This window comes from Apodemus sylvaticus, chromosome 19 (genome assembly GCF_947179515.1).
Source record: "Apodemus sylvaticus chromosome 19, mApoSyl1.1, whole genome shotgun sequence".
NCBI lineage: Eukaryota > Metazoa > Chordata > Mammalia > Rodentia > Muridae > Apodemus > Apodemus sylvaticus.
Genome location: NC_067490.1, coordinates 9,341,904 through 9,364,606, shown reverse-complemented (window position 1 = coordinate 9,364,606; position 22,703 = coordinate 9,341,904). Strand labels below are relative to the sequence as shown.

Genomic DNA, 22,703 nt, shown 5'->3' with positions numbered 1-22,703 from the left:
AGGCTCCAGTAGGATGGCAGGGAGGCTCTAGGGGTGGTCATGGGACACAGTTACGTTTCAGCCTCACAGCAGGACTGTGGTGTGCTGCCAAGAAGAACCGTCCTATTTGGCCCAGCACAGCATGTCCTCAGTTGGCATCTCAGGCCAGACTGACAGAAGCGCCATCGGTGGCAAGGGAAGGGAAGGGCGCAGGGCTTGGGGTAGGCTTGTGAGCATAAGGATTTTGTATTAATTTCTTTCTACTGCTGTGAGAAACAGCAGGACTAGCGGTATCTGGGGGAGGGGGTATTTGGCTTAAACCCCCCACCATAGTCTGTCATCAAGGGAAGTTGGTAGCAACTCAAGTGAGAACCTGAGGCAGAAGCAATGGAGGAGTGCTCCTTATGGGACTGGTCCTCCTGGCCTTCCCAGCGTGCTTCTAAAAAACCAAAACCAATACCAAAACCAACAACCAAAACCAAAACCAAAACCAACCAAACAAACAAAAAACCTCCCCCACTGTGGTGGCTATTCCTGGTTGTCAACTTGACTATATCTGGAATGAACTACAGTCTAGAATTGGAAGGCTCACCTATGATCCTAATTTGGAGGCTCAGAGATATAAGTTTCTGACCGGGATCTTGGCATGGAGACCTTGAAGCGTAGCGGCTAAGACAAGGAGATCTCTGAGTTCAAGATCATTTGGGATTAATGGATGGATGCACACGCCTTTAATCTGGGCCACACCCTCTGTTGGAGACCTACGGCCTTTAATCTGGGCTACACCCTCTGCTGGAGATATATAAGGACCTTGCCTGCTTGCCTTGTGGAACTGAGAAACTGCTAGATCCTTGGACTTCCATCCACAGCTGCTGCTGACCATTGTTGGGGAGTTGGACTATAGACTGTAAGTCATTAACAAATTCTCTAACTATATAAGACTATCCATATGTTCTGTGACTCTAGAGAACCCAAACTAATACACCCACCAAACCAAAACCAAATAAACAAACAAAAAAAACCCCAAAAATAAATAAGAAACAAAAAAACCTCAGGATGACCTGCCCAGGGCCAACTCTCTCCACACTGGGATAGGATGGCCCCTCCAGCATCAATTATTAATCAATAAAATGGCCCATAATCTTGTCCATAAGCCATCTGATAGAGACCTTTTCCCAATTCAGGTTCCCTCTTCCCAGATGACCCTAGCTCAGGTGTCAAGTTGACAAAGCAGGGACCAGTATGGATCTCAACCTTAAGTCCTGGCTGACTGACACCCAAGGCTGGTCACTCATGGAAGCACATGGAGAGGCTGGGGAAGGTAGCTCAGTGACACAGCATTCGCCATGCAGGCATGCAGACCTGTGGATGATCCTCAGAATCCTTGTCAAAGGTGGGGAATGGTGATATGCCCCTGTAACCCCAGTGCTGGGGGCAGAACAGGGCTGTAGCATCGCTACAGTGAAATAAAATTTAAAAATTGAATAAAATACCACAGTGCCTGCTGAGGAATGACAACTGACATTGTGTTGCAGGATATTTGATCCCATGGTGAACCCCAAGATTGTGAACTGAAAAAAACCCCATTTCTTGTTGTGGTATGGCTCAGCCCTAGCGCATACCTTTAGCCCAAGGGCTTTCTGCAAACAAGAACTAAACAAAGTTAACCATAGGTCAAGAGGTGGGGCAAGCAACCAGTTGACAGGGAGTGAACATAGGAAAAACCAGGAATGAGAAAGGAGGGACTTTGAGCTGAAGGGAATTTAAGACAGTGTGGAAGAAGAGGAGAGGGGGATGGAGGAGGAAGAGGAGGAGGAGGGTGGGAAGGGGGAGGAGGAGGAGGAATCAAAGGAGGAGGAGGAGAAGGAGAAGGAGGAGAAGGAACTTTTTCCTTCTGGGACTTTGGTGAAGTTGGAAGGTTAGCAGGATGCTTTTTCTCCCTCTCTGGGCTAGCAGGCTTTCACCACGTTGACTGGCTCCTGAGTCTTCATTTGGTAAAAGTCAATATGTCGATTTCTGCTCTCCCCCTAAGTGGGACTTCTTGTGGCTGACTCTCCAGGTCTCTAGCTTCTCAGGTTTGATACTTTGCTTTAAAAACAACAATGTTGATTGCCACCTGATCGCCCCTCCAGGTCTCTAGGTTCTCCAAAGCTAAACTTTGTTTGGATAACAAAATGTTGTTTGTTCTTGTGACAATGGACCCAGGCAGTCATGATCCAGGAGGGTGTTGGGGGAGGGGCTCTAGAACTTTGATCAGAGCCACCTGGGTGGGGCAGGGGCGTGGGGATTCAAAACCCAGGAAGACCCAGGAGCCTGACCCCAGGCCTAAGCCACAGCCATCCCAACAAGTGTTTGCCACAGATGGCCCCTCTGGAAACACCACTCCATAGTCCAATTCAGGGGGTGACCCTGGGGGGTGTGTGGGGGCTTCAGTATCACTGGAAACCCTCTCTGGAAGGAGCACTGTGACATTCCCGTTGGAAATGGCTTGGGGGGTGTGATCCTTGCTCTGGTTGCTGGTCAGGGGCTAGGAAGCAGAGGGATAGGAAGGAAGGTGAGAAAGGAGAGGGCTGTGGACAGCAGGGCTGTCCGAGGAAGGCTCAGTGTCCTCTGCCCTGTTGTCTGTTGGGAACATGAACTAGTGCAGGGGACCACCAGTGCAGAGGGGACTCCCCTGGCATGCTGGTTGGGAAGAAATGAGTATGGACCCAATAGTGTGGCCTTCTCTCGGAGCTGCCGTGGAGCGAGCACTACGCTTGCCGTCTTACCCGCCCCACATGACTGCTCGACTTTGCTCTTCTGCTCTGCCTAGATGCAGGAGGAAGGGATCTACTTGACTTACACTTCCAGGTCATGGTTCATCACTGAAGGAATTCGGGGCAGGGACTGAAACCAAGCAGGAACCAAGGAGGAACTTAGCAAATCTCTAACTGGTTCATTGCTCAACTAGCTTTCTAAACAAAGCTAAACCACCTGCCTAGAGTTGGTGCCACTCATGTCCATCATCAATCTGGACAATCTCTCACAGACATGGCCATAGGCCATCCTGATCAAAGCAGTTCTTCAGCTGAGGTTCCCTCTTCCCAGGTGAACCTAGGTTATGCTAAGCCTCCCCCAACCCCACCCCCACATTCCACACTCCCCCCCCCCAGTAAAAACTAACCAGGAAAAAGACAACAAATGCTGGTCTCAGTGGACAGAGGCTCTCCCCAGGGGCCTCAGTCCTCCACTAACAGGCACACTGGTCCCATGAGACCTCATGAACACCAGCACAGCAGTGACTCCTGATACCAGAGTGGACATAGATTCCAGTCACAAGCCTGACTTACTTATTCATGTAGCCTCTGGCAGCATCAACATTAAAAGTGTTTTTGTTACATTTAAAATATAACATTATTTATATACACTGTTATCTAACATATAAACAATTTTAATATTTTTGTTACATTTTAAATATATTTATTTTGGAGGATGAGGTCAAAACACAGGTGTGTGTGTGTGTGTGTGTGTGTGTGTGTGTGTGTGTTTAGACAGAAATTATTGGTTGTTCCCATCCACCACGTGGGTCCCAGGGATCGAACTCAAGTCACTAGTTGCAAGCACCTTTACCCACTGAACCATCCTGCTGGCCCCAGTGTTACAATTTAAGGGCCTGTTGATGCTTCCCAACACAGGATCCCCAGTTTACATTAGGCAAAAAGAGTCATGACCTCAGAAACCACGGTCTGCCACTGACTTCTGCATCAGCTCAAGTAGATGGCCCAGCGGAAGGCCTGCCAAGGCCCCAAGCCTACACCCCAGGGTACAGCAAACAGATGTGCTCAGCCACCAGCTGGGTGTCCTGTCTCAGCCACCGGAACACTGTGGCCTTTCCTGTCAGCCCCAGAAACCCACTTGCAGAATCTGTTTCATCCCTAGGAGAAAAATCAGACAGCGATTGAGGACAGATCACCAACTGAGAAATGAAATACTTTCTTTGGATTTCTTAGCCAGAAGAGCAGAAGGCAGAGAATGTCTTAAAGATCAAGAGAGGGCCTGCAGGGACGGCTCAGCAGTTCAGAGCCCTGGCTGCTCTTGCAGAAGGTTGGATCGGTACGGGCAGCTAACACCATTCAGAACTCCAGTTTCAGGGTGCCCAGTGCCCTTTTCTGGCCGCCATGGGCACTGAACACACACAGTGAGCACACATGCATGTAGACAAAGCACTCATAAGTACAAAAATTCTTCAAAAATCTAAAGGAAGTAATAACAGGCTATGGTTATTGCACGTGGCTAAAACCAGAGAGAAAGACAGGCATTCTCAGAAAAAAGAAAGAAAGAAAATTGAGTCTTTACCATAGCAGCTTTAGAACTGGTTGGTTCACACGGAAGGAGCCATGCTTGGAAGCGTTAAGATCAAACCCCAAACCAAGTGTGGGGCAGTCTTGGGGGATGGCTCCACTTATAAAGTACCTACTTTGCAAGCACAAGGACCAGAGTTAGATCCTCAAAACTTACATTTTAAAAAGTCATGGTCCCAGGGAATCGGGAGACAGGCAGAAAGATCCTCATGCTTGCTGGCCCCACTGGGCTAGTGTACTTGCCAGTGAGAGACCCTGTCTCGAAAAAGTAAGGTGGAGGGTGAGAGTTTCCAGGTTTGAGGCTCAAGGGAGACACTGAGACAGACTGACATTTGGGGTATGAGGTGTGCTAGAAGAGTCATTAACACCACAGACAAACAGCAGCGTGGCCGGGCCTCTGAGGAGAATTCAGGCTTGCCTGGCTGAGTGGCACCCCTCTTACCAGTTTCAGGGGAAAGAGCGTTTCTAAGCAGCAAGGTTGATGAACAGCCCACAGTATGCCCTGTCGTCGGGCTCTCTCCAGGACGGCTATAAGCTTGGGGTGGGGCAAAGGTAGTCCTAGAGGTTAGTTTGAGGAATTGCCACTGTCCAACTAAAATGGAGGCACTTTACAAAATGAGACTGTCCTGGTTAACAGCTGATATCAACCTCGGGCATTGGCACACATGTGCACACACATCTGTGCATGCACAACTATACACACACACATCTGTGCACGCAAGTCTGCCCATAAGAGGACAAAAGAAATGAAAAAGAATAATTTTGTGATTTTTTTTTTTAGCAAGATGGGATTAATCCTAAAATAACACAAAAACATAAAGAGGGCTGGAAGTATGGCCCAGTGGTAGTGTGAGAATGGGGGGGGGGGCGGGGCGGGGCTTGCTCGTGAGGCAGCATCTTAGCATATACCAGGCATTGGGTTCCATTCGAAGCAGCTCAATACATATGTGGGGGGGGGGGCAGGCAGGGGAGAGGTTGTCTATTGAGCAAACCTGTGTGTGTGGGGGGGGGGGAAAGGGGTGTCTACTGAGGAAGCCTAACTTCTGGATCAACAAGCTAGATGCAGTGGCCCACATCTGTCCTCCTGACACTCTAGATGCTTGCAGTTAGTCTGGGTGGGCGGAGCAATAGGAGAAGCCCAGAATCAACAAGGTGGAAGAAGAGACCGACTCCCCAACGTTGTCCCCCGACCACCATGGCACACCCGTGACCCACACTCACACACATCATGCACACCCAATGATGGGAAATAAAAGTGAAGAAAAAGGAAGACTAGGTTAATGAAATCAAACACGTGTCTCGACAATGTCAGGGGGGAAACCCGGCTCCGCGTGTGGTTTTCACGAGCGTTCACTGGACCAAAATTAGTGCACCCGAGTTAGAGTGTGCATTAGTCATCAGCATAAGCAAGCAGCATGGAGAGAAGGAACATTCTAGATCGTTCCGAAAGGGGGCCCAGGGCTGAACCCACCACTTGGCCTAGATGGTGCCCAGGGAAAGGCAAGCTAAAGCCACTAATGGCCCCTTGGCCCTATCACAGTGCCCGTGAGCTATGCCTATTTTGCCACCAATGTGTGCCAATTATGCTGAATCTTTAAAAAGATAATGTTTATTGTGATCACATGTTGAAGTGGGGATGGTGACATTAGAGTAAATTTCAGTACTCTGACAGTGGGGTCCATTTTCTGTCACTTGTTGGGTCCAAGTGAAGGGTCAGTGGCTTCAAACAGTCACTGAAATCCATGGACCCATCCCGTGGTCCATGGAGGTGTCACCCACAGCAGGGCTGGTAAAATAACCAGCTCAGCTGTGTGACTGCCAAATTTGATGATTTTTTTTTCCCACATTGATGAATAAGTGTATATGTGGAGATCAAAAGGCAACTTGTAGGAATCGAGTCCCTCCTCCCATCATGGGTGTCCTGGGGATTGAACTCACGCTGTCAGGCCTGGCTGCAGGCACCTTTATTGCCTGAGCCATCTCATTAGCCCCAAAGCTGGGGACTTCAAACTCCACTGAAAGGCAAATGATTGAAAGCCAGTGTAGCCGGGCAGTGGTGGTGCTCACCTGTAATCCCAGCACTCTTGGAGGCAGAGGCAGGTGGATTTCTGAGTTCGAGGCCAGCCTGGTCTACAGAGTGAGCTCCAGGACAGCTAGGGCTACACAGAGAAACCCTTTCTCGAAAAACTCAAAAAAAAAAAAAAAAAAGCCAGTGGGCTTATGGGTTTAGTCATATTCTAGTCATATGTCTCTTTGGTCTCAAGGTAGGCAATGGTGTCATTCTGATGTGGGTGGAAATTCGGAAATGCAGGACTCCCAGAGGCTCCTCCGGCTATCTCAGAGCAGGTGCCTTCCACAAGTGCCTCAAATCTTGCTCCTCACCCTTCACCCCTGCTGCACTGGCTGTGTGTTCTGGGCCATACATGAAGCACTTGACCCTGTCTTCTAGCTCTAGCCCTGGGAGCCTGACTAGACACGATCCCTTTTGTATATGGCGGAAGATCCCCATTGGCCTGAGCCACCCTAGTGGGCTCCTAGACAGGTGGGTTCAACCACCACTAAATTATAGCCATAGAGCCTGACTCCGGAGGAAGTGACCCATTTTTAAAAATAGTCTGTGTGGGGATCACATTAGAAGCCTCATAATAAGAGGGGCTCAGGGAAGGTTGAGCAGCCTTGGGCTCAGGTGGAAATGGGCTGTGTGTGTGTGTGTGTGTGTGTGTGTGTGAGAGAGAGAGAGAGAGAGAGAGAGAGAGAGAGAGAGAGAGACACGGATGGATGGACAGACACAGAGACAGACCAAACCACACACACACACACACACACACACAGAGACAGAGAGACAGAGAGAGAGAGAGAGAGAGAGAGGCATGACTTTGGTTTTCTGAGATGGGCCTCACATACCTTATAGTGCTGGTAGGCATTACCATTTTCCCCTAGTGTCTTAGCATTCCGAGTGCTATGATGGTCATGTGATCCACTATGGTGTATGTGGTGCTGGGGATAGAAGCTGGGCTTTATGAACGCTAAGCAAGACTCCTCATTGTCTCCCCAGAATGAAGGTGGCTTAACCAAAGTAGTTCAGGGCACAGGCACGCTGATTTTGAAAACCATTCACCCTCTAACAGCTTTTAATTTTTTTAAAGATATATCTTTATGTGTATGAATGTTTTGTCTGTATGTCTCTGTGCATGCCTGGGCTCCAAGGAGGCCAGAACCGGGCATTGGATTCCCATGAGTTACAGATGGTTGTGGACTGCCATGTGGGTGCTGGGCGTCAAGCCTTGGTCCTCTGGGAGAGCAGCAGAAGCCTTTGCCTGTGAAGCCATCTCTCCAGCCTTCTCAATGGCTTTTACAACCCGATATGGGGACTTGAGTCCCCAGCATAGGCGAGCTGAATCCTCCCTCTCTGTTGCTCTCACTTGGAGCGGAGACCCTGGGGCCCTGGGGCAGTGCTGTCAACTGAATGGCCTCAGAGAGGAGGCAGAGACCAAGGGCTTAGAGGAGGGTGGTCCCAAGGGTCAGGAAGCCCTTAAAGGCTGTCCCGCTTGGAAGTATGCAGACCAGAAAGAAAGAAAGAAAAAGAGGCAGAGAGTCGCTTTCTCATATATTGTGGACATTTTATCCCTCATTTCACAACAGTGTTTGTAATAAACAAGTAGGATACTTATGCATTTTACCTAGAAAGTACCACCAAGCAGGAGTGCCACACTGCCTGAGTGACCTTCTACGTGCTGTGGACAGAGAGCTTTGCATAGCAGTCAACACAGCCAAGCCATAGAGCCGGGCCTGGGGAGTCTACTGTAGCTCCCAGCCCGGGACATCTTCCTAGAGCACAGACCTCCATCCTTACTACAGAAAGCTTTGTGAGTAGCAAACTTGTAAAAAGAAGAGTACAAAAGGAAACACCCACATAACACAGTTGCACCCTGTAGACAAAGCATCCCTTTGAGACTGCCCACAGTCAGATATGGCAAGTCCTCAGTTAATGGAAAAGCAGCCCGGATATTTGCGCCCCACCCACGAAGCACTTGATCATTAAAGTCCATGGATTTTGCGGCTTCCAGAAAGAGCCGTTCCTGTAGTTAACTCACTGGTACTCGGTACAGAAGCCAGGAGGTACAGGCCTGAGGCAAGTCATGTTTGATTGTCACAATGTTTCTACTCTGAGACAATAAATACAAGTAGAGCAATGCAGCTCTTCATTGAATCAAGTAACTCCAGTTTAATAGAACACAATTTAATGCATTTCAGGATCTCATTCACAGTTCCGCTTCTGTCCCAATGAATGCCTTTTGCAACAGAAAGAAACCCAAAAAGCTAGGAGAAAAAGAAAACTCCAGGTGACCTGTCAGTACAAAGTTCACAGTTTCACAGGTCGATGTCTGTGAAGAGAGGATGCCACCATCTCCGGTGCCTCTGCAAAGTGCGCTCGTTGGTTGATTTCTGGAGTGGTTTGGGAGAATACCACCTTTTCCCTGGATTAACTGATTTTAAAAGCCTGTGATAAATTCGATTCACGTGTCCACCCTGTCAGCCGAGCACATCACCCAAAGCCTGAACTTGCATTTGAAAATCCTGGCCCCTGGATGCAGGGATCTGGGCGTGAATGTCAGCACCCACCTGACAGCCCCTTGGCAAGACTCTGGGACAGGGCCTGAGGCAGGTCAGGGGTGCCCTCACCCAGGCCCAGGTGCCTTTGGTTTGGGGGCTGGCCCATAGGCCAGAGATGTTTCTAGAAAGAAGGCAGCAGGCATCTCAGGTGCGTCATTCTAACCCTGAGCTTCATGACACTGTAGAGGGCTAGAAGCTGCGCCAAATGGCTAGCACTAAGCGTCGCATGCATCTAGCTAGTGGTTTGGGTTTATGTGTGGGACAGTTGAGGTGCAGGTCATCAGGGCTGGAAAGGCTACTTTTGGCTTGTCCTATACAGTCTCAGGCAGAGACAGGGCAACATGCAGGAAGAGACGCTTACTTCTTCCTCCTGAACCTGATACAGATTGGGGCTAACCCAGACTTCTCCTTGGATGGTGATGAAGGCTAGACTAGGTAGAAGAGTCTCAGGGCAAGGTGCACAAAAGGGGAGGGAGGAGACCAGGCATTGGTGAAGACACCTGCATTGTTCCTACAAGAAAGTGTGGTTACATTGTTGCCATTTGTTCTCAAGCAGCCTGAGTATTCGGAGCTCATCTCTTTGATCTGCCTGGATCCGCCCCTCCCCCTCCCAGGACAGGGCTTACAGCATCTCAGAGACCCGCCTCATAGATGCGGACACCAAGGACCCACAAACAGCATGCATTTGTTTGTTTAACCTTTGGGTTAAAACTTCTTGTCAAAAGGACAGTGTCCCTGATCTCTGAGTTGCCCATATTCTGACCATTCAGCAGCCTCTCCTGCTTCGCCAAGGATGGTCACCAATCGGGATGCTAACACATCAGGATGCTAACACAAAGCCCTCAGAAAGAGCAGGCAGCACAGTCCCTAGGTGCTCAGTGTGGGTACCATGAAATGCCCCAAGCAGTCAGGAGAAAGGCTGCTCTCGTGCATAAGTTCAGCACAGCTTCGGTGAGGCCTGCATGAGGTACGTGGGTGTGGCCAGGGACCGGGGTGGGAGACTACCTGGGTCTCTCGGGGAGATGGTGGGAGCCCTCGTGTACCTGGCTCTTGACCCTGAGTGGGGAGGAGACCATAGCCAATCTAGGCTGACCTTGTGGGGACCCCTCTGCTGGGGAACAGCAAGCAGAGCCAGCCTAGCAGTCCAGGCCCCTCCCTCCTGAGGCCAAGAATGCCCCTGGCTCCTGAGCCTGCTGCTTCCAGCACCGGCTCCCTGAAGTCTAGCAAACTGTTTCAGCAGACACTTCCGTCTGAATCTGGGCAAGATGTCTGCCATGCCAATCAGTAGTAGGGTGTGAAGGAAAGAGAAAAGCGTTATTCTGAGATTTATTGATTTAATAGAAAAATCGAAGGGGCTCTCCTTCCCCTTTTCTTTCTGAAGCAGATGAAAAAGCAAAATCTGACCCCACCCCACCCCATCCCACCCCAAAAAGCCCACACCCACATTCCTAGGGTAGTTTTTATTGCTCTCAGAAGTGCTCCATTGGATGAGGAGGCAGAGGCCTAGGAGGGCGGAGCCTGCAGCCTGGACTCCTCAGTCTTTCAGACTCAACAGTCAGCTGACCCCAAAGGCTCGGCTTCTGAGGGAAGCCAGAGGCATTAGTGAAGTGGTAAAGGCTCTGAGGTTGCTTTCCCTGGGGGGCCAGGTGCATGCATGGCAGGGCCCATTGGCCTGTTTCCTTCCAATTTGTGAGGGGACGGTGAGACGGGAAGACAGAGGTCCCAGGCAGACAGAAAGACAGAAGGAAAAACCCACCAGGGAGGGAGGTGACCCTCAGGAGCGCCCAAGATGGCTCGCGGTTGGCAGAAGCCAGGGCGCGCAAGTCTTCAGCTGGAGGGGAAGAGAGATTCGGTGTCTGTTAGCTCGACTCAACCTTTCACCCGTACAAGCAGCCATGTTTGTTGCTGTTACCCAAGAGCGACAGGGACAGCTGCTCTGCTGTGCATGGACCAACCGCAGAGGCTGGCAGCATCTCCTGTGAATCGGGCATGCTGCCTTACAAGGTCCCCGACACTTGGGGCCATACGGTCAGGCCCAGGTCTGCCCTCAGGCTTCTCCGGGCCTCCTTCTTCCAGTGTACCCTATAATTCTTCTTTGCCTCTACTATGAACTCTGGTTGCAGTATGCCAAAATAAAATAAAATAAAATAAAAAAATAAAATTACCCAGTTTTTCCTTGTTAGAAAACATGAAATGACTTTAAAAGAGCCAGTTCCACACAGAAAATAAAAGCGTATGACAGTGTTTCCCGAGGACCCAGGTCTCCCAGAAACCAGGCAGGTCCTTCCTGTGCTGAACCAGAAGGAAATGGGCCTCCAGGGCCAGCAAAGGGACCCTGGTAAGGTACCAAGTGCAGGCCAGGCCCCTGTTCTCTGCCAGGACACTGTATGTCACTAAGGTGGTAAGGGGCAATGGTGGGTCTGGTCAGCAGCCATGACACCTGCCTGAAGAGAGAGAGGCAGAAGAGGAGGACTGGAAGGAGCTGCGAGTCAGCCACGGACCAACACCTGTGAAAAGAGATTCTAATGCTGACAAGCACGGAAGGTGTCTGACTGAGAACAGGGAGACCTGATGGTGGCACGGCCCTCTGCAGTGTCCCAGGGGAGTCCCAGAGGCTGTAGCGCCCCCCAGGCACCCCAGTTCTGAGGTGTGGGACCCATCTGGTCTTCCCATCTGGCCTGGGGCAGGATGGCAGCCTGCTGGCTACAGAGGAAGAGAGAGACAACAAAGCTGTGTGGAGGCGCTGTATGAACTCAAGGGGTCCACATTCTGCAGAGTTCTTGGGCATTCACTTTTAAGAGACTTAAGGTGCTTAGACACAGCCCCCACCGAGGCGGTGCCAACGGCAGCAGCTGGGCTGCGCTGCAGAGGACGGAGGTGTGGTCTTCAGCCCCGGGGCAAGGGAGGGGACAAAGGGGCCCAGATCCACGATCAGAGTGTGCTTATCTCAAGAAGACTTCCTCCCTCCCCGGGGGCTGGAAGCTAAGGTGCCAAGCGGGGCAGGGCAGGACTGAAGGACAGAAGAGCAGGGGCAGGACGAGGGTCAGCTGACCCGCCCCCTGGAGGCATCGGCACTCCCGGAGAGCCAGTGTTCTGGGGTGCAGGGCACAAGGTTGGGGCCAGGTTAAGTTCCCCAAATAACTGATTAAGAAACAAAAGCCTCATTCTACATTTAAGAAGGGAGAGCAGCCAGGGCTGCCTCGTGGAGGCGGCGTTCTGAGGGAGCCCCAGGGCCCCACCACCTCCCCAAGCCCGCCTCTGTCCCCGCAGAGGGCCGACGCGACCCTGCCGGTGCTGGCCGACCGTCTTCACCTGGCAGGCCGAGTTCCTTGCTCTTGGCTCAAGTTTTGTTAATATTAGTCACCAGTTAATAAGAAAAATAGTCTCTACGTGTCTCTTTCCCTCGCTCTCGGGTGTTCTGTTTTTAATTGAGTTAATTGGATACCGCGCCAGGCTACGGGTGTTCAATCACAGCGTTAATTACTCCTTTTTCTTAAGCTGTTGGTTGCCGTAGCTGGAGCCTTTCTCTATCTCAGTCACTCCTATCAGTCTCCGGACTCCGAAGGAAGCTTGAAAGACAAGAGACAAGAGATTAGAGGCCAACCTCACCAGGGGTCTTCACTGGCCTTGCCACCCCACCCCACCCCACCCCCATCCCTTCCTCCCCATGCGGCCACTCTAGGACAGTGAGAGAAGGGTGCAGTCCCCCACAGCCACTACGCCCAGGAGCCAGGGGCACTCAGTTCCCTGACCCGGGTCAGCCGCTGCCTCCCGGGGGTCCTGGGTCTGGCGGCAGCCCAGCGACCCCAGCATGTGAGCGGGCACATCGTGCTCTTTACCTGCTCCCACGAACCCCAAGAACGTCAGGATGAGGAGCGGGGATCCACTGGCAAAGACGCCCAGGACGAAGCTGAAGAGGGGAGAGAGGAGGACAGTGGCCCAGCACAGGAAGTTCAGGAGGGTCCACGGCCTTCGGGCTGGCTTGATCTGCTCCCCTGGGAATGCACCGGTCTGATTGTACATCTCTTGCAGGGCATCCTGAGAGTGAAGAGGAGAGGACGAGGTTGACATCCACAAGTGTGACTCTGCTTCAGGAGAAAATGCAGCAATAAAAGCCACTAGGCCGGCACACAATGAAGCAGCCCCAGTGCAGGTGGGAGGAGCACTTCCTTGGAGGACCTTCGGCTGCTGGTATGAAGGGTGTGTCATCTGGACCCAGGAAGAGTTAGCTAGGATCCAGCCAGCCAAGCAAGCATAGCTGCCAGGGGTCATGACTGGCTGCTGCAGACCCTGGCATTTATCAAAGGACAGCCAAAGGGTCCTGGGCCTGGCCACAGCCCACACCCTTAACTGCAAGGCTTTTCACCTCTCCTACCACGGCACCCAGGGACCAAACTCAGCACACAGCGTGCACTTTACCCACTGAGCCATCTTGTTGGCTCCATACCATCCCTATGTGTTCCCCCCCACCCCCCCCCCCCCGCCACCCCCCCATCTTTTTCCTCCTTTGACACAGGCTCTCCTGCAACCAGGTTGTTGTGGAATTCTCCATGTAGCTGGTACTGGTCTTTGAACTTCTGATCCTTTAGGATACAGGAATCCCAGACATAAACTGTCTGTCTACTTATCCACCTATCTAAAATTTTAACTGACATAATTGTACATTTGTGGGTCAATCTCTCTCATAGACACACACTCACACACATGCATGCACACATGTACACACACACAGTGTAATGAGCAGGGACTGGGTATTCACTATTTCAGATGTTGACTATTTCTTTGTGTTGAGAATGATTAGAGCCCTCTCCACTGAAAAATTTGAAATACATACTTGCCATCAGCCACAGTCAGTGATCCTGCCACGGCTGAGCCACAGGACACGGCGTGCCTGCTGGCACCACGTCCGTCACTGCATCCTCGCAGCCTCTACCTACTGCTCTACCCTCTCTGGCAGCGTGTGCTGGGCCTCCTGCCGCCCGCTGGCTTCACCTCTATGCTATTCCTTCACTTCCATCCATGCTTGCTCCAAGGCAAGAGTTGGTTGTGTAACAGCTGAACAATGTTACGCTGTGTGTTCACATACATTGTTGTCTCCTTTTTTGCTTGTTTGCTGTTGTTTTTGTTTTGTTTTGTGTTCAAGATAGGGCTTCTCTGTGTAGCCCTGGCTGTCCTGGAACTGTGTAGACCAGGTTGGCCTCAAATTCAGAGATCCACCTGTCTCTGTCTCCTCAGTGCTGTTATTAAAGGTGGAGGCAGGTCACCACCTTATAGTTCCTTTATTCATCTGTCAGTAAATGGAGGGTGTGAGGATGTGTGTGTGTGTGTGTGTACTTTGACAACTGTGGACAGCAGTGACGTAATGCTGGCTGCAGCGTCTTGCATTCAAGCTGTGTTTCCTTCTGACACTCTCATCAGGAGGACTTCAAGGTCTGATGGTAGCTCCGCACCTTGGGTTTTGCTGGGATTTGTCTTTCTGCTCGTTTTTGGCACGTGGAAATGATTCTGGTTTTTAGATACTGTTTTTTTTTTTTTTTTAATCCTACAGTTTTAGGGAATTTTCCAGTTCTACCATTCTGACAGTTCTGAGGTTTTTTCTAACTATTAGGCTGTGCATTTGCAAACAGGGTAGTTCGAGCATCCTCCTTTCCAATCTGGACATTCTCATCTTCTCCATAATTGCTCTGCTAAGACTTCTAATGCTCTGCTGGATAAGGACAGACAGACAGACAGACACATGTTCTGGACTCCAGGAGAAACTTTTTCATCAGGATGATGGGTCCGTGAGTTTAGGGTGCATGGCCTGTGCTGTGTGAGGTAAGAACCTCCTATACCTGCTTTGTTGGGCAACTGTCATAGGGTGTGGTAGAAGAGATGACAAACTATGTCTAAGTTTTCAAACAGGTGGGCGTAAAGCCAATCACGCCTAGCTCACTCGCTCTCCTGCTTGTTGGTTGTGTCTTGTTTTATTCCTGTTAACACTAATTCTATCAGTCTTGACCACGGTTTTCGGTTTTATTAATATACATATTTCTGAGATGAAGTCTCACCATGTCACCTTGGCTGTCCGGGAATGCTGGCCTTGAACCCTGAACTCAGAGATCCTTCTGCCTCGGTTTCTTGCTGGAATCAAAGGTGTACTCCACTATGCCTGGCTCCTCCTTGTATAATCTGCTTTAATTTTATGTGCCTTGGTGCTTTGCCTGCATGCATATCTGTGTGAGAGTATCAGAAGCCCTGGAATTAGAGTTTCAGACAGCTGTGAGCTGCCATGTGGGTGTTAGGAATTGAACCTGGGTCCTCTGGAAGAACAGCCAGAGCTCTTAAATACTGAGCCGTCTCTCCAGCACCTGTATTAACCTCTATTAATAGTACTCTCGAGGGACACTGGCCCATGGAGGGGAGGCACATACTGTGCACAGTCCCCGGCTCATGGCGCTGCTCTGCTGGCCGGCCGGCCGGCTGCTTCTTTTCTCCACTTGCCTCGATGTCTTGCCGCTGCTTCTTCCATCCTTCTGCGGGTCTTCTTGTTTTCTATTTTCATCTTTGCGTGCTCATTTTAGTCTGTGTCTGCTACTTCTCAGGTTCCTCTGAGGGCTTTGACAGTGCTGGGTATTGGGAAGGTTTGGCTCCCTTGGGTGTTTTGTCTTGTGTAGCCTGCAGCTGAGTCCAGTCTAGGCAAACCCTGAGCCTCTGGGGTCACCTCCCTCCAGCTGTGCACAGGCTACCTTTGTCAGCCTGAGAGGACTCTCTGTGGAGCACTTCCGAGGCTAGTGTCTCCATCTTCTGGAACTGTGGAGGTGGGTCAGGACAGTCACCAGGGCAGCGCTCTTCAGCATGGAGGAGGAGGAGGAGGTGGTAGTCTGGGACAAATTTGACCTTTCCCAGCTGACTTCCTGGAAGGTCGGGCCTCACCAGGGGATACACCACCACCTCACTGTCTTGAGTGAAGTCACATCACCACATGAAGGCTAATGACTCAAGACTTTGGGGGAACCAGGCAACACTTCCAGCAGGGTATGTAGCATCAGCCCAGGCCCCTCCCCTCATGCCTAGCTCTCCTCCTGACTTGGCCTCTGGAGCTCCCTCATGTCCTTGGGAGCTGCTCCCAGCACTGGAGGGAGTTTTGTTTGCTATAGGTTTTGCTGGCCACCTGGTTCCAGAACAATGCGAAGAGGATAGAAATTGTCCCAGGAAGTGGACGTAGGGTCAGCATGCGCAGTGGAGTGGGACCTGGACATGTGTGCTCAGAAGTCCCCCAGGACACCTGCTGTGGGGCCCCATGATATAACATGCTGTTGTTGTGGGTCTGGGAGATACCCACAACATAAGCAAGCTGTTGTAAATCTGGGAGATGTCTGTTACACACTTAAAATTTCTTTTTTTATAAACAAGGAACAAATGTGGTAAAATGTCATCAACACAGTTTCACTTGCACACACCAGGCGGCGTGCAAGGCTCTGCACTGCTGCACACACCAGGCACTGTGCAAGGTTTCATACTTCACTTTGGCATTAATATCTCAAAGTTTAAGAACAAGAGAAGACTCTAGCGCAGGTGAGGACCACCAGGCTTTGGCACCCAATGGGGAACCACGTGGCACCTTCCTCCCTCCCTTCCCTACCACCCCAGCTCGCTTTGGAGGTGGGAAGAAGGCAAGCAGGAGCCTTTACCTTCTCCTGGTACAGCTTGTGAAGCCACTGGGCAGCGCCGGTCTCATCTGCTGGGATGTCTTCCAGGGGGAACCTCCTGTAAAGTGTAAAGTGAGCGAATGAACACCTGCCCCACACTGGGAGGGAACGAGTGACACACGTGAGGCCACCTGACGCTTGCGATTCGAGTCTCATCCTTAATTTCTGAAACAGGCAGCCAGCGAAGTAAGTTCTTCCCCCCCCCCCCCCCAGGGTTTCTCTGTGTAGCCCTGGCTGTCCTGGAACTCATTCCATAGAGCAGAAATCCGCCTGCCTCTGCCTCCCAAGTGCTGGGATTAAAGGTGTGCACCACCACTGCCTGGTGCAAAATAAGTTCTTGACAGTCATCTAACATTCTGGAACCTTCTGGGCGTGGGAGGGTTGAAAGACGCCTCTATGGGGACCCTTGTGAGCCACCTGCCTGGCAGACCATCTCTCCACTTTCCCATAGGGTGACTGCAATGGCTTTGGCCTTTCCCGACACACGCACTGTTGCAGATGATTAAGGCCACAGGCCCAAGGCATTTGACCTTGACTGTGACCTTTAACTGACAGCTACAAGTGAAGGGGGCCCCACACCACATACCGAAGTTTCCCAAAACGCCATTTTCTACTGTGTGAGTAGTTATGTGAGATTTGTATTAGTTGCAGAATGAAGAAAGTTATGTAGTATTTATGGAATGCATCAGTAGGAGCTACAGGTGGGTGGGCTACAGCAAGGGGCCCTCTACTGCAGGTCTCGGAGCCTATCTGATGGCATCCTAGCCTTTGGGTTAGCGGGAGCTGGTGGTAGGTCTGCTAAGAGCACGTTGTAAGGTTCGATAGTCACCAGGATGTTAGGTCGCACAGGCCGGGTGAGGGATGGCCTTCAACCGCAGTAAAAACGACTGAGGATAATCTGTAGTGTGCAGCAAGCGATGCTGCGCCAGAAGGAGCAGCTCAAAGTCACATGGCCGAGAGAGCTGCTGAGCCGCCTGCAGTGAGAGTCAGCTCCAACTCTTCACACGAGAATAAGCATTTGTGTCATAAATGCTAAAAGGCTAGAGCCAAGCCAGGTGTGGTAGCATGCGCCTTTAATCCCAGCACTTGGGATGCAGTGTCTACGTGTCAAGGTCCAGGCCACCCAAGGCTGCATAGGAAGATAGACCTGGGGCACACTCCTGTGATGACAGAACTTGGAATGTGGAGCAAGAGAATGAGGAGCTCCACATCAGCCTTGGCTACATTGCGCAGCTTTCATGGACGCCTGGGCACTTGACAGGACAGTCCTGCTTTCCACAGGGAACTGCAGTACCTCATGATGGCCAGGAGGTGGCACAGAGTACTCGGGTTCACACAGGCTCCCAAGGCCTGGGGTGATCAGGGTCCTCTTCATGAGGACAGATCCTAAGTCCTCAGGGACATCTGACACCACAGGTGTTCTGAGCCCTCTGCAGGCTGTTTGCTGGCTTGCTGTGCCCCACACCCCCGTGTTCCCTTCATTTCATGCCCCTTTGCTTCAAAGCCATTACTAAGTCCCATTTAAACACAAGCACTGTGAGTCTGTGTGAATGACATCAGGAGGGTGGCTGACCCACACCATGTACACTAGACAAGGCTGTGCATCCAGGGTGACGGAGCGAAGCCGACATTTTCCATCATGGTGTTCAGAAAGTGTGTAATTTAAAGTTCACAAACAGCTAGCTAGCTTGCTTCTGGAGATTTCTCTTTAGCATTTTCAGACTTCATTTGCTTGTGGGTAAATGGAACCAGGAACAAGGGGGTTAATTGATGAATATAGCTCTGGTGAGGGGCTTGGATGGCCACCACGGTGGCCCATGCTCCGTCCTTTCAGAGAAAAAAGCCACGTGAAAGGTTCACAGGCTGAGACCGTTCTGTCCATTTAAAATGGAGGTCCTGAGGGACCTCTTCCACAGCGCAGCACTGGTAGAGCCCAGGGCTGCAGAACATGTGGCCTCCGCAGAGGGCCACTGCAGCTCATGGCCGCATCAGGGTCAGAGGCATCTTAGCAGATAAAATATTTTATGTCTGTGTCTTCCAAGGGCTCCAGTCATATGTTAGGGACTGCATGGAGAGGGTTTGGGACAGATGGCACTCAGTCAGGGGGTGTAGCCCAAGGCCACCTCCTATAACAAGAGGACCACAAGGCTCAGACCTACCTCGTGGTTCTCCTGGTACATGCATGCGTGCATGTGTGTGCTATATGTGCATATGCACTGCTACCTGATACACACTACTGAAGTAAAGGTGACAAGATGGATGCCTGTTAGCGGGGCCACAGGCTCCTGCTCATGGCAGCCAGAGCCTGAGTTTGGTACCCGAGACTTCCCAGAAGTGACTCTGCCATCACAAGGCTAACGAGCATGCCAGGATGAAAATCGGAGGCCCCTTGGGGCTACATACATGCAGGCCTGCCCCATCACAGCCCCTAGAGTTCTGTCTCCCTTGAGGGAGGCGTGGGGGAGGGCCCTGGGCTGTGACTGCAGAGGTGTGCTGGATGGTGGGAACAGCACACCTGGACAAAATCCACGCTCAAGAGCACATGGCAGCCAGGGCTTCTGCAAGTTCAAAGCTGTCCGTTGAAATGCAGCTGAATATCTCTACAGAATTGGCATATCACAGAGGAAAGGGCAGAGAGGGGAGGCCTCCCTTGTCACAGCTGGGTGCTCATGGGGGAGCACTTCAGCTGGATGGGTGACTGAGCAGCTGGATGAGGGGGATCTGGCCACAGTCTGGCTCTGACCTGGGGCCGTTAAGCCAGGGACAGGAGCATGACTGGCCTTTGAGATGGGTGGGCTCACTTCTGGACATGGCCAGATTCTCAGTCATTGTCATCTACCTTAAAGTTGTTCTTTTGTTCTCCACTGTCTTTCAAAGATCGTGTATTAGCATTTTGATCTGTTTGGATCCTGGTCATAATTAAAAAAAAAAAATATGGGGCCCAGTGGGAGGTCCTAGGTTATGGCTATCTCTAAGGGGTCAGCATAGTAGGAGGTCCTAGGTCCTAGATCCAGGCTATCTTTGGGGGGTCAGCACTCCAGCCTCCCTCTTTACCCAGCTGGCTGATGAGGTGATTGCTATGTCCAGCCCTGAGTGTGTTCCTGCCATAGCATGCTGACCCCACACTGGACCAAAGCAACAGAAACTCAACCATGGACTGAAACTGTCCAAAGCCCAAGTCTAATCAGAGTCTCTTCTTTGTAAGTTAATTATCTCAAGTATTTCTTACAGTGATAGGAAGCTAACTAACACACCTGGTCATGGAAACCACCTAAGGCTCAGAACTAATCACCACAGTCCCCTGTCATAGACTTCCATGCTATAAGCTGAACAGTATGAAGGAGAAGACCCTAGGCTCACTTGCTGATTCCAACTCAGGGTGAGTTCCCCAAGACTGGATTCAGGGTCCTGGACCCCCAGTTACCCAGCTGTTTACAAAGTCAGGAGGGAAAGGCCAACAAGCTTACTGTTTATTATAGCTGGGCTTTGCTACTTTGTGGGTTCTTCTTTTTCCCACCCTTTATCCCTTCTCACCCATTTTATCCTCTATCACTAGATAGGAAAGAACGAAGGATACAAGGGAAAGAGATGCCTGAATCTGATTTGTTTTTGTTTTTTCTTTGAGCACGACTATTAACAAACAGCAACCAACCTCCCCCCCCCCAAATAACTAACAACAACTAACCCTACCCCTCTCAGGGTCCTAACATTTTACCCTCTGAAAGGTCCCCAGAATTCCAAACCCCACAGTCACAGAAATGATCTGCAGCTGGCAAAACCACGCCTCTGCTAGAGCACGAGGCAAATCATAGTCAGCTGTCACGGACAGCCCAAAGCAGCCTCATATCCCCACACCTGGGATTAAAATGAAAACATATAATATTTGTGTTCTTATAGGAACCCCAAATTCCAGAATCCTCACTACAGTTTATGTCCACAACCTTATTTCTGGAAGTCCCCTCATAGTGTAAACCGGTATGAACTCAAGTACACTCAGAATAATCAATCACAGGCGTGGAGTGGAACCAATTTTGGATGAACTGTTCCCTCAGGAGGCACAGAGATGAACATCACTTTGGCTATGGTCCTCAGCCAATGCTGAGACATGGACTCTACCCACCCTAACTGTGACTCTGTGTTCTACAAGGCATACTGCCTCTGCGTGAGAGGTCTCAGCAGTGCCTTGGGCCCTTCCAATGGGTCCTGACAGGCACCATCACCTGGGCAAGGCCTTCTCCAATCAGAGCTTCCTGCAGATGCCCAGGCCAGATCAGAGCCACCTGGTGCCATGCCACTCCAGCAGGGGCTCTGCAGGATGTCTCAGGTCACTAGCTCAAAGCAAGAGATTTAAGGTTAGTGTTTAGTTACGATCACCAGATGTGTGACTGCTATTCAAGGAGAGACAGATCTGGGACAGAGCTTTCCTCAGGGACATGTGCATAGGTGTCCACTGAGACTGAGAGACAGACAAGAATCAACTCTCACACTGGTCAGGGGACTCCAGAGGCTGCTATGTTGTCTGGCCGTGTCCCACACCCTCAGGAATCCCGTAGCAAGTCACATCAGGCCCTGACAGCCCTGTGATGGGCGCTCACCTCACACACATGTCTGCCTCATATTTCTTCCCATACAGGATTCCCAGTAGAGACGGGTTCTTGTTCCCTCTGAAGTTCAGGGTCACGTCATAGATAGCTGCAACTGAGGGGAGGAGACAGGACCAGTGAGCAATGGATGATGGGAAACACTGTACAGCATGATGTCACCACCAAACAGAAAAACCACATTTACACCTGGGTCTGCCCCTCCACACGGCAGAACATCTTCACCCCCAGCTGGCTGCCCAGTGCTCAGCACTCTCTGCTGGCGGTTCCCTCCTGGCCAGGGCTCTTGGCCCCTTTCCGTGGCGTCTGTAACCCCTTCCAGGTGTCACTACACTAACATTCTCCTTTATAATGTTTTGGTTTATTTGAATTTTACTATTGGACAGTTTGCCACTAAGTAACATCTTATCATCCCCAAAGAGATAGCAGGTCTTACAACATGTCCATCCTATTTCTGCCGTTCTTCTGTGCTTCTGGTATATTTCACATTTTTACATTTTAGATTCTACTTTTTAAAAAAAAAAAAGCTTTTTTTTTCTTTTTAAAACAAAGTCTCGATTGTCCAGGCTGGCCTCAAACTATGTTTCTCAGGATGATCTTGAGACTGCAGGAAATCCCCCAACACCTGGTTTATGGGGTGCCAGGACACAGAACCCCATGTATTCAAGGCAAGCTCTCCCCCAGCCGAGCAGTATCCCCAGCCCTATCCAACCTCTCACTTCGCACAGTGGCCTAGCAGGCAGTGAAGGACTCCAGCTTCGCACCACGGGTCCCAGTCTCCTACCTGTCCCCCGGAGGCACTGGACTGCAGTGGTGAAGCCCTTGGTCCGGGGCAGCAGGTGGTACTTGAGTGGGGGCAGCCCCTTGGAGGCAGCCACCTCCATGCTGATGCGATGCTTGGTCTCTGTGAAGCGTGTTCCTTCGCAGTACAGGAGAAACTATGTGCAGAATGGACATAGGGTAGGGAGGGGCCAGAGGGTTATTCCAGGACAGCCGAGCCAGAACCAGAGCCCTGCCATTCAAGGCCTGTAACATTTCAGGCCTCGCCCACCACAGCTGCACAGCACACGCTGCTGGCAGTAGAGAGAAACAGAAGCACAGATTCATCCAGCGGCAAGCAGGTTGTGCCATTGAGAGGGTATTTCATTTTAGGGCTGCAATCTGCACTCCAGTTACACAGATGAATGTGATCAAGAACTCTCAAGAAGAAGAGAAACCTGAAAGGGCCTCTGAAAATAGAAAGCATCTGCTGTCCTGAGCATGGTGCAGGAGAAACCTAAGAGGCCAGGTTTCCGAGAGTAGACAAGAAGGATGAGAAATCCTACTCAGGACGACTCTCCCACCGCCTGCCACCCTAGGAGGGTGTGTGCCAAAGCTGGGCTTGCAGCAGCAGGGACAGGTGGAAGCTGTGTCCTTGGAACGAGGCCAAGTCTCCAATCTGGGATGGTATCATGGGCATGTGTGTGCACAGGTGTGTA

General features: G+C 51.0%; 1 protein-coding gene across 2 annotated transcripts in view; it reads right to left on the bottom strand.

The window, feature by feature from the left end:
• Window positions 1-12,078: 12,078 nt before the first annotated feature.
• Window positions 12,079-22,703, bottom strand: part of Agpat3 (1-acylglycerol-3-phosphate O-acyltransferase 3) — an 82,263-nt gene continuing 71,638 nt past the window's right edge. For both annotated transcript variants that reach the window (XM_052163042.1, XM_052163041.1), the window contains 5 exons: window positions 22,010-22,163; window positions 21,220-21,322; window positions 16,607-16,682; window positions 12,773-12,971; window positions 12,079-12,502 (listed from right to left, as the gene is read on the bottom strand). In XM_052163042.1, the coding sequence (XP_052019002.1) occupies window positions 12,414-12,502; window positions 12,773-12,971; window positions 16,607-16,682; window positions 21,220-21,322; window positions 22,010-22,163 (621 nt within the window). In that variant the 3' untranslated portion in view covers window positions 12,079-12,413. The remainder of the gene's footprint in view (window positions 12,503-12,772; window positions 12,972-16,606; window positions 16,683-21,219; window positions 21,323-22,009; window positions 22,164-22,703) is intronic.